This window comes from Lithobates pipiens, unplaced genomic scaffold (genome assembly GCF_037356315.1).
Source record: "Lithobates pipiens isolate NorthernLeopardFrog02 unplaced genomic scaffold, aLitPip1_a1.2 Scaffold_8, whole genome shotgun sequence".
NCBI lineage: Eukaryota > Metazoa > Chordata > Amphibia > Anura > Ranidae > Lithobates > Lithobates pipiens.
Genome location: NW_027507903.1, coordinates 565,433,888 through 565,448,211, shown reverse-complemented (window position 1 = coordinate 565,448,211; position 14,324 = coordinate 565,433,888). Strand labels below are relative to the sequence as shown.

General features: G+C 42.3%; 1 protein-coding gene across 1 annotated transcript in view; it reads left to right on the top strand.

Moving 5' to 3' along the window:
• Positions 1-13,241, top strand: part of COLGALT1 (collagen beta(1-O)galactosyltransferase 1) — an 86,432-nt gene extending 73,191 nt beyond the window's left edge. The window contains exons 10-12 of the mRNA XM_077470110.1: positions 159-286; positions 4,203-4,409; positions 8,896-13,241. Of these exons, the coding sequence (XP_077326236.1) occupies positions 159-286; positions 4,203-4,409; positions 8,896-9,163 (603 nt within the window). The 3' untranslated portion in view covers positions 9,164-13,241. The remainder of the gene's footprint in view (positions 1-158; positions 287-4,202; positions 4,410-8,895) is intronic.
• Positions 13,242-14,324: the final 1,083 nt, after the last annotated feature.

Below are 14,324 nucleotides of genomic sequence, written 5' to 3'. Positions count from 1 at the left end.
TGTGTGTGTGTGTGTGTGTATATATATATATATATATATATATATATATATATATATATATATAAATTTATTTATATATTCTTACTCCTTAAAAAAATGTAATTCTTTCTGAAAACTTGCCAACCTAATGCTCGCTGTAATCTCGCCCACTCTCATAGATTGTGGAACGCTCACTTGCCATCTCTGCCGTATTGGAAGATGACCTGAGATTTGAAATCTTCTTTAAGAGGCGTCTGGAGAATTTGCTGCAGGACGTGGAGAAGGCACAGCTGGACTGGGACCTCATGTGAGAGATGTTTGGGTGCAGAGTGAGGGGAAGGGACAGAAAAAGTTATTTATGTAATGAATTCATTAGTTCCACAAGTGGAATTAGGACAGTCATAAAAACAGTTTTCTTACTGTGTTGTAAATATTTAGTAGTGTCGTAATATATAGTAAACATGGCTGTCCTGGAATGTGTACAGTAGTGGGGAATTCTACTATATTTTCCTTCTAGTAATGCATACAATGCTGTGAAAAAGTATTTGCCCCTTCCTGATTTTCTTTTTTTTTTTTTTTTTTTTTGCATATTTCTCACACTTAAGTGATTCAGATCATCGAATACATTTTAATATTACACAATACACAAAGATGACCCGAGTATATACAAAATGCAGTTTTTAAATGATGATTTAATTTATTAAGGGGGAAAAAAAGCTGTCCAAACTGGCCCTATATGAAAAAGTAATTGCCCCCCCCAAATCATGAATGAACTGTGATTAACTACATTTTTTGGAAAGCGGAGTTAAATTTCACTTGCCACACCCTGATCCCTGATTACTGCCAGAACTGTTTAATCAATAAATCACTTAAATAGAAGCTGTCTAAGTGAAGCACACTAAAAGATATCAAAAAGTACCACATCATGCCACGATCTAAAGAAATTCAAGAACCGATGAGAAACAAAGTAATGGACATCAGTCTGGAAAGGGTTACAAAGCCATTTTCCAAGGCTTTGGGACTCCAGGGAACCACGGGAGAGCCATTATCCACAAATGGAGAAAACTTGGAACAGTGTGGGACCTTCCCAGGAGTGGCCGGCCTGACAAATTTACTCTAAGAGGACAAAGTGATTCATCCAGGAGGTCCTAAAAGAACCCAGAACAGCATCCAAAGAACTGCAGGCCTCACTTGCCTCGGGTAAGATCAGTGTTTATGATTCTACAAAAAGAAAGAGACTGGGCAAAAATGGCATCCATGGGATAGTTCCAAGGCGAAAGCCTCCGCTGATTAAAAGGAACACAAAGGCTCATCTCACATTTGCCAAAAAACATATTGATTATCCCCAAGACTTTTTGGCAAATATTCTGTGGACTTATGAGACAAAAGTTGAACTTGTTATAAGGTGTGCGTTCCGTTACATCTATATGTATAAAACAAACACAGCATTTCATAAAAAGAACTTCATACCAACAGGCAAACATTGTGGTGGTAGTGTGATATTCTGGGGCTGCTTTGCAGCTTCAGGATCTGGATGACTTGCCATAGTGGATGGAACCATTAATTCTACGCTCTGACAGAAAATCCTGAAGGAGAAAGTCTGGCCATCAGTTTGACCTCTAGCGATTGAGATGCTCTTCATGCTTGAAAACCCTTCAATGTGGCTGAATTAAAACAATTCTGCAAATAAGAGTGGGTTAAAATTCCTCCACAGCGATGTGAAAGACTCATTGTCCGTTATCTCAAAAATCTGATTGCAGTTGTTGCCGCCAAGGGTGGCACAACCTATTATTACGTTTAGGGGACAATTATTTTTTCACATAGGACCAGGCAGGTTTGGACAGCTTTTTTCCCTTTTAATAAATGAAATTCTCATTTAAAAACTGCATTTTGGATTTACTCGGGTTATCTTTGTGTAAATTTAGCATTTGTTTGATGATCTTATTTAAGTGTGCCAAATATGCAAAAAAAGAAAAAAAAATTAGGAAGGGGGTATATATTTTCACATCACCGTATATACAGTCACTTTATTCTGAGTTCCGATGAACAGTCTTCCCACCTTCATGAATAGAGGAATTCCAGTTGGAATGTGTGCAATGTTCCTACAGCTTGCTTTATGGCTCTCACACTCTTGATTTGTTTAAGCTGAACTCCAGCCAGAAAGTCCTCTGCCAGGTTTTTCTTTTACTGAAATGTATTGAGATTTTTTAATAAAAAATAAATAAAAAAAAGGTAAAAGTGGTACATAAACAAAGCAGACACATGAAGTATCAATACAGCTTGTACAAATATTTCTCCCCAAATGTAAAGTAAGAATGGCAAAAACCTGATAGTGTGAAATGATATGGATCTCTGACAGGTTTTTATTGTCTGCTGTCCCTTTAGGTATGTTTTCCCCCCCTTCCTATACCTGAGATTGGTCACTAAGAGAGGAATGATAATATTACCCAATGGGAATGCAGGTATTGGAGGTATTACACCAATTTTGCCAAGAACTGGAACAGTCTCTTGCAGAGCATTATGATGTGCGCAAAGTGGTTGTTATCCTGACTGGACGTCATATGACGTCCAGCAGGTTAAGCAACGCCCACGAGGGCGTGCAGAGTGGCGATCGTTGGTGTGTTAGTCTGATGCACCGAATCACCGATCTTGTTAAAGAGCCTCTGACATAGGCTCTTTACCATGTGATCAGCTGTGTCCAATCAGTATAAACAGGAAGAGCCGTGTATCGGCTTTTCCTCCACCCGTGCTGACAGACACAAGTAGAGGAGAGCCAATTGGCTGCTCTCTCAATCAGCGCAGCCCCCCGAAGATGCTCACCTGGGACCACCAGGTATGACCACTAAAGTTGCCAATCAGTGCCCATTAGAGGTGCAAATCAGTGCCCATTAGTAATGCCTGCCAGTGCCTCCCTATCAGTGTCACCCATCAGTGCCACTTATGAGTGCCCACCAGTGCTGCATATCAGTGTCACCTATCAGTGCCCATCAGAGCTGCCTATCAGTGCTGCATATTAGAGCCTCATCAGTGCCCATCAGTGAAGGAGAAAACTTACCACTTCACAACATTTTATAACAGAAACAAAGATTTTTATTTTATTTTTTTATTTTTTTTAATTTCAGTCTTTTTTAATTTGTTTGTATCTTAACCCCAGTGGTGATCAAATACCACCAAAAGAAAGCTCTATTTATAAAAATTTAATTTGGGTACAGTGTTGCATGACCGACGGCGCTGAAAATGGCCTGGGCGGGGGGGGGTTGTACCCTGTATTGAAGTGGTTAACATTTGTATTTGGAACGAACGGACTTAAAGAGGAAGTAAACCCTGATGAGTTTACTTCCTCTTTCATTCCCTGGAAAGGCAAAGCATAATGGACTACTATGCATCGCATAGTAGTCCATTATGTGTCACTTACCTGACACAGGAGCCAGCGAAGTCACCGCTGTCCCCTGTAGTCTGGCGCATCCATCTTCTCGGTGGGTCTCGCAGCTCCGCCGCTGTCATTCGGAACGCAATGATGTCACTCCCGCGCATGCGCACGGGAGCCAACACTCGCGGCAGCTTCGTCATTGACAATGCCGCGCTCAGTGCTCCTGCGCGCCACTGTCTACGGCGCATGCGCCGTAGACAGCGGTGCCTGTCTTCGGGCAAATATCTCCTAAACCGTATAGGTTTAGGATATATTTCTTGGACCTACAGTTAAGCCTTAATCTAGGCTTACCTGTAGGTCAAAGTGGTTTGTAAGGGTTTACAACCACTTTAACTGAATGAAAAAGCACATACACTGTCATAAATTCCTTTGTTCCAGAATTTTTTTTTCTTCCTGCTCCTTTGAATTTTCTCATCAGTGGGGTAAAAAACGAACATCAATTTGACCCCTCTAATAAGAAACTTAAATGTTTTTTTAAAACAAAACTTTTTAACATAATTCTACTAGCGTATGACCAGCTTAAGCTATGAGTGTGTACTGTCATTAGTGTAGAGGTTGCATGTGTCCGGAGTTGATTCTTCTCACCTCAGTATATTTACATTGGAGCTGTTCAGCAGAGTGCACTGATCACTACCCCTCGTCCCCCTTGTATCCCTCACCCCCCTCATCCACCTCGTCCACAGGCTGATGTGTCGCGTTGCCCCTCTTTCATCTCTCCCCTGTTTCCTCTATAAAGTTGCAGTAATACTGTTCCATAGATTGCACTGATCCAAGCCTCTTGTCTGTCTTGCAGCTATATGGGCCGGAAACGAATGCAGGTAGAGGAACCTGAAGAGTCAGTTTCAGGGGTCCGCAACTTGGTCATTGCCGATTATTCATACTGGACACTGGGGTACCTGATCTCTCTTCAGGGAGCAAAAAAGCTGATGAATGCCGAACCTCTGACTAAGATGCTTCCTGTGGATGAATTCCTGCCCGTCATGTACGACAAGCATCCAATGTGAGTGCAGCAGTTTTACTTTGCAGTACACTTTTTTTGCTATACCATATGTTTAATTGTTGCAAAAGTTATTTTGTATTGTAATGTTCTTTAGCCCCTTCCCACCTAATACAAATCGTAATGCCTAAGCACAATTTTGCAGCTTTGACACTTTGCTACTTTCTGCATCCAGGTGAATTGTCCCCTTCTTTTTTTCAGAACAAATTGGGCTTTCATTTACTAGAGAATAAAATGACGGTCATTGCAATACTTTTTTTCACACCGTATTTGCGCAGCGGTCTTACAATTTTACAAATTTACCGTGATTTTGTGGCTTTTTTTACCGCGATTCGCTGCGTTTTTTACTGCGATTTTCCGTGATTGTGTGCAGGGCAAAAGGTCACCAATGTTAAAAGAAGAAAAACGCCCAAATCTGCTTGATTCGAGCGACAAAAAAGGGTCCAGAGCTTCAGGCGTTCGGCTTCAGGCGACATGGAGTGGAGATGTGAACCATCTCCATTGAGAATAATAGATTTTTTCCCCTTTAGCGTTTTGTAGCTTCAGGCTTCAAGCTACAAAACGCTCAGGTGTGAATGGGGTCTAATAGCTGTGGGTTGAAGTGACGTTTTGACATCGCTTCCGGCCAGCAATTGTATGGAGACGGGTGGGGGCCATCTTCCCCTCACTCCTCTCCATGCCTGACCGGAGACAAGACGCGACCGCCTCCGCCGCTGCCGACGGCTCCGGTAAGCTGCGGAGGGCACTGTATCGCGGGGGGAAGGGAGGGCCCTCTCCCACCACCGATAAAAGTGATCTTACGGAGAATCTGCCTCAGAGACCACTTTTATCTTGTAGTGGACCGTCCACTGAAGAAGGGGATACCGGGGTAATGGCAGCTAGCTGCTACCATAACAACGATATCCTCCTTCAAACAGCCACCGTAAAACTGCGGCGGGCGGTCCGTAAGTGGTTAAGGAAAACTGGCCCAAATTATTAAGAAATACATTTTTTACATTTAGATGTATATTTCTTGTAATACTATAACCTACTAACCCTACACAACCCAAATAAAATTCTCCTGCTCCTGGCGATCGCAGCAATACCACATATGTTATTTGTGGTTTGTAACCATAGTACAGCCCAGAAGCAATATTGCACATTTTTTGCTTTATTTTTTTTGGCCTACCTAAAACACACCACTGATGTTAATTAAAAATAAAAAATCCTGCTCAAAATATACTGACCCTGACCTTTGACCCAAACACTAACCCTGGCACTAACCTAGGTTAAACCTTGATCCAGGTATTTTTTATTTATGTATTTCACATAGTATCTTTCCTCTCCATCCACGGAGAGAAACACCAGGGCGGGCTTCACAGTGACTGATCACTGTGGTAGCCAATCAGAGGTTACCACAGCAATTTAGATGACCCAGAATCGGGTGTTCCGGGTCCCGATCGGTAGTACGGGGCCCTCTGGCTCTCGGTGTGGCACGCTCCCAGCACAAAGGGAGATGCACATGTTCTAAAAATGCTGGTTGCCTGGCTGCCACGATGACCTTCTTGCATCAGTATTCTGAAGTTCCAATATAGAACTAGTATGCAGATAAGAACTTTTGACTTTGCTCAGCTTTTTCTGATCTGTGTACTTGTCCCCAGTCAGTCAGCGTTAACCTGTTTCTGCCAGCCGCATGCATATCTGTTGTGAATGGGCTTTAAAGTGGTAATAAGGGCCGTTTTCATAAAAAAAAAAATATGAATCTTCCCCTTGCAAGTTAAGAGCATAATCTGCTAGTATGCATCGTATTACCGTTGCATAGTTATTCTGGTTGAAAAATACACAAGTTCATCCAGTTCAACCAATAACTGAGTTATGAAAGACGTACTTTCATAACAAAGCCCTCCAGCGGCACGCCGTCACTGCTGACAGGGCTTCCATCTTGCTTCCGGATTTGCTGCAGAAGTAGTGAAAATCTCCTAAATGGTGAACGTTTAGGAGATATTCCTTGAACCTACAGATGAGCTTTATTAGAAAACTGAGCCATAACATATATAGTATGCATCCATTGGGAATTACTTTTTTGATCTGAGAGTACGCTCCCATAAACAGTCATGGACAGCTTCAGATCATTGCTTACAACATGACAGCCAATAAATGGTCGCATGATTGGAAATCCCAACTCCACCTGCAGGCATATAGATCCTCTTAGGCCCCTTTCACACTTGTGTGACTTGTCTTGCGACTTGGTACTGCAAAGTCGCATGACAAGTTGTACCCCATGATTTCCAATGAGTACCTTTCATATCTGTGCGACTTCAAAGTGGTCCCTGTACTACTTTGGTCTGACTTTGATGCGAGTTGATGTCCATTTACACAGGCATTCCCTAGAATCGCGTCAAAAATTCTCTACAAATGATGACAATTAAAATGTATTTATTTTTTTTTTTTTTTTTTTTTTACATTTAAATATTTTTTATTAATTTATGTTAGGGTGGCCCATGCCCACCCACCCCTCACACCACCCGCCCAACCCTCACACCACCCAAGTATGTTTACCTTTTATTGATTGCAAAAGCCATTGAGGAGCATGGCGGAGTGGGCAGTAACATTTCAGAAAATCATTAGAAAGTGCCAGAGCAGGAGACCAGCTAGACATTTCAAGGTGGGGGGCTGGGAGCGACAGAGAGAGGGGGAAAAAAAAGTAGGGGAAGGGATTTCTGTGTGCTCTCAACCCCTCACCTATAGAGGGTACCTCATCTTATCCAACCAAGGTCCCCACATTCCCACAAACCTTCCATAATTACCCTGTCTAATGTACATCACTCTCTCGCTCCCGTTTAATGAGTTAATAGTCTCAACCCAATTCTGCACAATCGGGGGGTTATGTGCCTGCCAATATTTTTAAACCATTCCAAGAGTACTCTGCATATAGAAAACCACAATTTCCCCTACTTTAAAACTGAATTGAAATGACAGAAATATTATGCGTCTGTTATTCAGTCAAATGGATATTGTACTAACAAGCTACATTTTCACAGTTTGCCTCCACTTTCCTGTTCCAACATTTGTGCATTGTGTCCTAAAACCACGCCCTGGTCGAGTTAATCTGGCCATAAATTATTTGAATCTTGTCCGGTTCAACAGGAACCAGCCAACATTTGATCCATCGGTTGACTTGGGTACAACCAGCCTGTCAATTTCTTTACATACGATTAGTGGGGGTGGCCCTAGCCACCAGCAGTAATCATTGTGTTCTGCTGGCAGGGAAGGCTCCCTGCTGGGAGAACACAATAGCTCTGTTGGAGGCACGGACTGTGCTGCAGGAAAGAGAATTAATTCATCAATGGCTTGTCTAAAGCTGGCTACACATTATGTAATTTTCTTGTACTTTTAAATTTACCAAAACCATATACCGGTAATATGAGGTCAGTCCTAAACACTTTTCAGATCATCTTTCTTTTTCCTTGCAATATAAGTCTGTGTGAGGACACTTGTGCTGAGGGGTGTGACTGTTACTCCGCTCTGCTGGCACAGAACACTGCAGTGTGAGGGCAGGAAGGCTTTTCTAAACAAAAATTGGTCACAAATCTTAAAGTGTTTGTAACACTTTTTTTTTCTCTTTTTATTTATATGAATTTAACCACTTGCCGCCTGCCCACCGCCAAATGACAGAGGAACAGTGCAGCTCTTGTTCTGGGAGGATGTCCTATGACGTCGCCCCAGAACAGCCGCTCTCATGAGCCGATCGCATCCGTGTTATGTTCCTAGTACACGGCCCGACCCTGATCTCTGTAAGAACCACTGGCGTGGCTCTTTAACCATGTGATTGGCTGTGTCGGATTGTGTGGCGAGGAGAGCGGCATCTTCCCGCAAGGGACACTAGGGCAGGTAATCAGCACTGATAATCAGTGCCCTGATTACAGTAAAATAGGCAGCAGTGCCCATCAGTGACCCCAATCGGTGCCCATTAATGATGCCAGTCACTACTGCCTTTCAGTGCTTATCAGTGCTGCCCATCAGAGCCCATCAATTCCACCTATCAGTGTCAATCAGTGCAGCCTATCAGTACCCATCAGTGCCCATAAGTGTGGCATATTAGTGCCTCCTTATCAGTGCCACCTCATCTGTACCCATAAGTGCAGCCTCATCAGTGCCCATAAGTTCCACCTCATCAGTGCACATCAGTGAAGGAGAAAAATGGCTTTTTTTTTACAAAATTTACTGACAAACTAAAACTTTTTTTTTTTCCTCAAAGTTTTTGGGTCTTTTAAAAAAAATAAAAAACCCAGTAGTGATTCAATACCACCAAAAGAAAGCTCTATTTGTGTGAAGAAAATGATTAAAATTTCATCTGGGTACAGTTTTGCATGACCGTGCAATTGTCGTTCAAAATGTGACAGAGCTGAAAGCTGGACAGGAAGGGGATGAAAGTTGCCGGTATTGAAGTGGTTAAAGAGATAAAATGGAGTGAGACTTTAATAGGTTTTCTTCATTTCTCTGCATACAGCTCGGATTACTCCTCTCACTTCTCACCGCGGGACCTGCGAGCCTTCTCTGTGGAACCTCTACTGCTATACCCAACCCACTACACCGGAGACGAAGGCTACGTCAGTGACACGGAGACTTCTGTTCTGTGGGACAACGTGACTCAGACCACTGACTGGGACAGAGCCAAGTCCCAAAAGACCCAACAACAGGAGAAGCTGCGCAGTGAAGCCATTAACACCCCGTCTCTCCGCTCCCCATTTGACAGCGCCGCCCGAGACGAGCTATGACCTCAGCACCAAGTCCGCAATCCCACCCAGCGTCTGAGCTTTGTGTGCAGGGCAAGCTGTGTGATTACTAACGGTGAGGCTACAGGACCTTTTGTGACAGACCAAAGAACATGCAGATATGCGCACCTGTATGACCGACTACTCCTCTGCTGATTTCACATGGAACGGCCCAGCTGGGAGCAGAGCTATCTTTGGGGAAGACCTGGTCTTTTTTCTTATGAGGTCGGGGGTTAATAATAATAATAATAATAATTAATTATTTATGTAATTGCAAGAGCAAACAGTCCCCATCTGCCTCATCTTTGTGGGTGCAGAAAAGAGCAGCAGAGCTGTTTTTAGAATTCCTTTCAATGGCAATAGCCCTAAATTAAAGCTTCCTGTTCAGGGGCATGATGGGTAGAATGAAATCCAGGAGGTCAACATAAAAAAATAGGTTGTCCTAGGTCAGGGCTGTGCAGCTCCAGTCCACAAGGGTGGTGTTCAATCTCAGATTTTGACACGGTCAACAGAAAACCCAGACCTCTCTCATTCATTGTTGTTTCTTAATGAGGACCGTCCCAAAAGTGTGTCCGTGTTCCAGGACTGTGAACAATCAGGTTTTGCACCCCTGTCTTTCTTCCTGCACATGTGGCTGTTTTTTTTTTTTATTTTTTTTTTTTTTTTTTACCACATTCGGTTATTGCAGTAAGGAAGCTAATGTATGTTTAACAGTGGAGTTCCTAAACCCTTAAAGTAGAACTATAGGCAAAACTTTTTTATTTTAGAGCAAGGGAAAGTTATCACCTTGCCCCTGTCAGATTTTTTTTATTATTTTATTTATTTTTTTAACGCCATCCGTGTCCTGTTGCAGAGATTTCCCTTCACTTCCTGTCCCATAGCCAAACAGGAAGTGAGAGGAAATCCCTGCAAATTAAAGGAACTCTTTGGGGACTCCCAGGTCACCAGAACTAGTGTCCCCATTGGAAGATTTCCCCTCTATTACTTTTCTGGGGACAACTCAAAATTTGGGATTCTCTTTTACTTTCATTTATAATGGTAATGGTAAACAAGAAAAAAACAGAGGCACAGATGGCAATAAAAATTGGCAGGTGTTCTAATCCCTCTCCACGCTATCCAAATCTAAAAAAAAAGTTTTGCCTTTAGGTACAGTATACTTTTAATTACGTTACTTGTTATCAGTCAGTTGCAGCCCAACAATTTTTTGAGTGTTACTGGTTCCTAACAACTGACAAAATGAATGTTCTTGAACCATTTATGCACAATGGTGGCAGACACAAATAAAGTGTATCTAAATCCAAGAATAAAAATGTAATATATTGCAGTTTGCCCGTTTTTAGATGTGTTATCTGTAGTATTATAATATATTATTATACAGGATTTAGGCTGGGTTCACACCTAAGACGGATCTGTCGCACAGCAGGAGTCCGGTGCGTGCTGGTTCACCATTTTCAGGTCCAATTTCAGCCTGAATTGTGGGCTGAGTTCGGACCTGAAACGGACCAAAAAATAACAAGTTTTTCCTGCAAAATGCAGTGGACCTGCTGCGGAGTTATGTGAACCGGCTCCATATAGAGCCAGCCCCCTTCTCTTGCTATGTGAATTGGATGCAGAAAAAGCTGCATCCAATTCACATAGGTGTGAACCCAGCCTTATATAGCGCCAAAAGTTTGTGCAGCGCTTTTCAAAATGATGGCAGACATTACAGATACAATACAATTTGGAACGAGAGGAATCGGAGAGCCCTGCTTGTTGGAGCTTAATGCTAAGAAACTCTTCAGCAAGTACAGAACATTATTGTGGATTCTAAAATAATATCCGTGTCCTAACTTCCTGTGAATTGAACCAAATAATGTTGTCTCCTGTTCAAGCTATCGTCTGAACTACAGATCACCACCTCTTGTAATAGAGAGGGGAGTGTAGTGTAGTACTGTCCCTGTGGGACAATGCTTTATTGATGCAGTACAGTTAGTGAGTGTTGTCACCCCAGGGCAGCAACTGTTATTGGCGGGATCACCAGGTGAAATTAAAGGGCAAAAAAGAAGGCAGCCATCACATCTAGGCCTGGTAAGCTGCAGGATATTACATTTTATTCTTGCGTTCAGATGCACTTTAAACAATGATGGGAACACTTTAAAGCATTCAAAACAAGGTCTGCCTATTTACTCTGGCCCACCTGCAAAAAAAGGGGGTGGTAGGGTTAGTATAGTTACAAATACATGGGTATTACAGGATTCCTGTATTATCATGGTCTGAGAAATTACACTAGAGGGCATCATCCTCACGTAATCATGCATGCAAAAGTAGGACTCTGCCTTTTATAATGGACTTTAAATATGCCCAGCTTGTGTTATGTTATCGTACCACAAAATAAGCGAGTCTTTATACTGAAAAAAAAAAATATTTCATATAAAATCTTAAATTCCTTCCCCATTAGAAAAAAAAAACAGATCGCCTAGGTAAATGTGTACCCAAAGGGACCATAATCCATTCATGATAACTGGCCCTTTCTACCTGCTGCAGGCGTGATAATGGAGCTCCTACGAAGACCCCATACCTGTCAGGCATATGCTAAACTTAATTCCTGGTTCAACAATGCAGCTTTCTATGTTGCCTATCCTTGATTGTTGTCTTCTAGAAGGCTTTAAGAAGGATGTCTGCACTGTGTATCCAACCCCCCACCCCATACTATATATTGCTGTGTGCCATACTTCCAGTACCCATAGGGGGCACGAATATCATTTTTCTGGGGGTGCTTTAAATATGGCCCCTGGTGTTTTTAGAGGAACTGAGTAGGAAACTTGGACCCCATTGGGTCTTCCTATTGCGATTTTGGAATTCGGTTCTTAAAAAAAGGGTCTGTTTTTTTCTTTTCTTTTGAGATTTGGAGGAATGCACAGCCTGGGTCACATGATTGATGTCAAGTTGGAAATTCCTGAAGCTTCTCAGGTTGGCTGTGGTATTTAAATGACCACCTTTTCCTATCTACTCAAGCTGGTATTGTGCTTGACATTTCTAAAGTTCTCTAATGCCAAGAGCAAAGCTGTGCTGGGTTTTCTTGTCTGCTGAATATATTGAGCATCATTTTGTAATGATGCAGCTGGTGACTCCAGATTGGCCTTATGCTCTTAACCCCATGGATGGGGAAGTAAGATGTTTGGTTGGTTTTCTGAGATAAACCCCTTTTTTGTGCAACCAAAAACAGGAACAAGAGGTAAAGCTTATCGGTTAACAGGAAACCTGATGGTGATAATGTCAGAAGCTTGAAGGAGAAATGGGTGCTACAGACCAAATTTTTTAGGTGAAGAGATTTGCTCTAGTATCAAGCTGCATAAAGTGTTCACTTAGCATGGGCCTTCCCCTACACTCGCATTTCGATCAGTAAAATGCAATATGAAAAGCCAGTTAAAGATAAAATATTGATCCATTCTCTTGAGGGCTTCTTTATACTCCCTACTTTTATTACTACAATCATTAGCAGGTGAAGTCAAAACTGGGTATTCTGCAGGAAGTTACTTCCATGATTCATTCTTGGCCTGGCACCTGTGTGTTCCTGTTGGCTAGTAAGGCTGCCTATTGTAATTGTCAGCCAATAGGAAGCTGTGAGAGGAGGGGTTGGCTTGGGATCAAACATAGAATCCATGGTTAATCTTTTTGGCTTATGGGAAACGCTGAAGATTACATGAAATTGGGCATGGGCACTTGTTCAATGAACCTAGGACACCTTTTAACTGCTATGGTGAGCACAGAAATTCACTTAAGTCACCAGCAGACCTACTAGAACAGATGACACTGAATACATAACCTGACTGCAACCAAAATTTTAAGCTCATATGCTGAAAATGTCATGGGTATTTTAAGGCCATCAAAACTCCTAAAAGAGTGGGATTGCTGTTACTGGGGCTAGTACAATACAGTTGAGTTAAAGGTCTTCATTGACCTAGAATGTCTGCAGAATCCATGATCAGGTTAAGGGATCTGCGGTCCCTCACTTAACTTAAATCCCAACGAGCCGATGTCATGGTCCTGGTGGACACTTGCATAATGGGCCAACTTCAACTTCATGTGGTGACCTTAAATTTTTTTTTAAAAAAATCCAACAAACACCCATTCATTTCAATGGGCAGGGGTGTTTTTGGAGAGCGCTTTTTACACTGCTCTAAACCCACCCCAAAGATGCTGCTTGCATGACTTTTTGTAATGTCCCGCAAGTGCACCCGCCGGAGTGTGAAAGCACTCATGCAAATGAATGGGAGGCAGTTTTCAGAGGCTATTTCTAGCTTTAAGTGCCTGAAAACGTCCTCAGTGTGAAAGGGGTTTAAGGCGTTTCTCTCAGCCACCAATAGCATTCAAATCTCACGTGTGTGAAGAAGTCCAACGACCTAATACTTTTTTAGTACTGTGTTGGGAAATTCACTACTTTAAAGTGCATGCCTTTCCCCACAAATACTCCCAAAATGGTTGCCTCCACTGTGAAAATGGGTAATATTTGATTTGGAACTGCAGGCAAACAACTTCTACATACCGTAGTTGATATACATCTCTCACAAAAGTTAGTAAACCCCTCGCATATTTTTAAATATTTTATTATCTTTTCATGTGACAACACTGAAGAAATTACACTTTGCAACAATGTAAAGTAGTGAGTGTACAGCTTGTATAACAGTGTAAATTTGCTGTGCCCTCATAATAACTCAACACACATCCATTAATGTCTATACCGCTGGCAACAAAAGGGAGTACACACCTAAGTGAAAATTTCCAAACTGGGACCAAAGTGTCAATATTTTGTGTGGCCATCATTATTTTCCAGCACTGCCTTAACCCTCTTGGGCATGGTGTTCACCAGAGCTACACAGGTTGCTATTTGAGTCCTCTTCCACGCCTCAATGACGATATCACGGAGCTGGTGGATGTTGGAGATCTTGCACTCCTCCACCTTCCATTTGAGGATGCCCCACAGGGTTTAGATCTATAGACATGCTTGGCCAGTCCATCACCTTTACCCTCAGCTTCTTTAGCAAGGCAATGGTTGTCTTGGAGGTGTGTTTGGGGTTATCATGTTGGCATACTGCCCTGCGCCCCATTCTCTGAAGGGAAGGGAGCATGCTCTGTTTTAGTATGTCACAGTACATGTTGGCATTCATGGTTTCCTCAATGAACT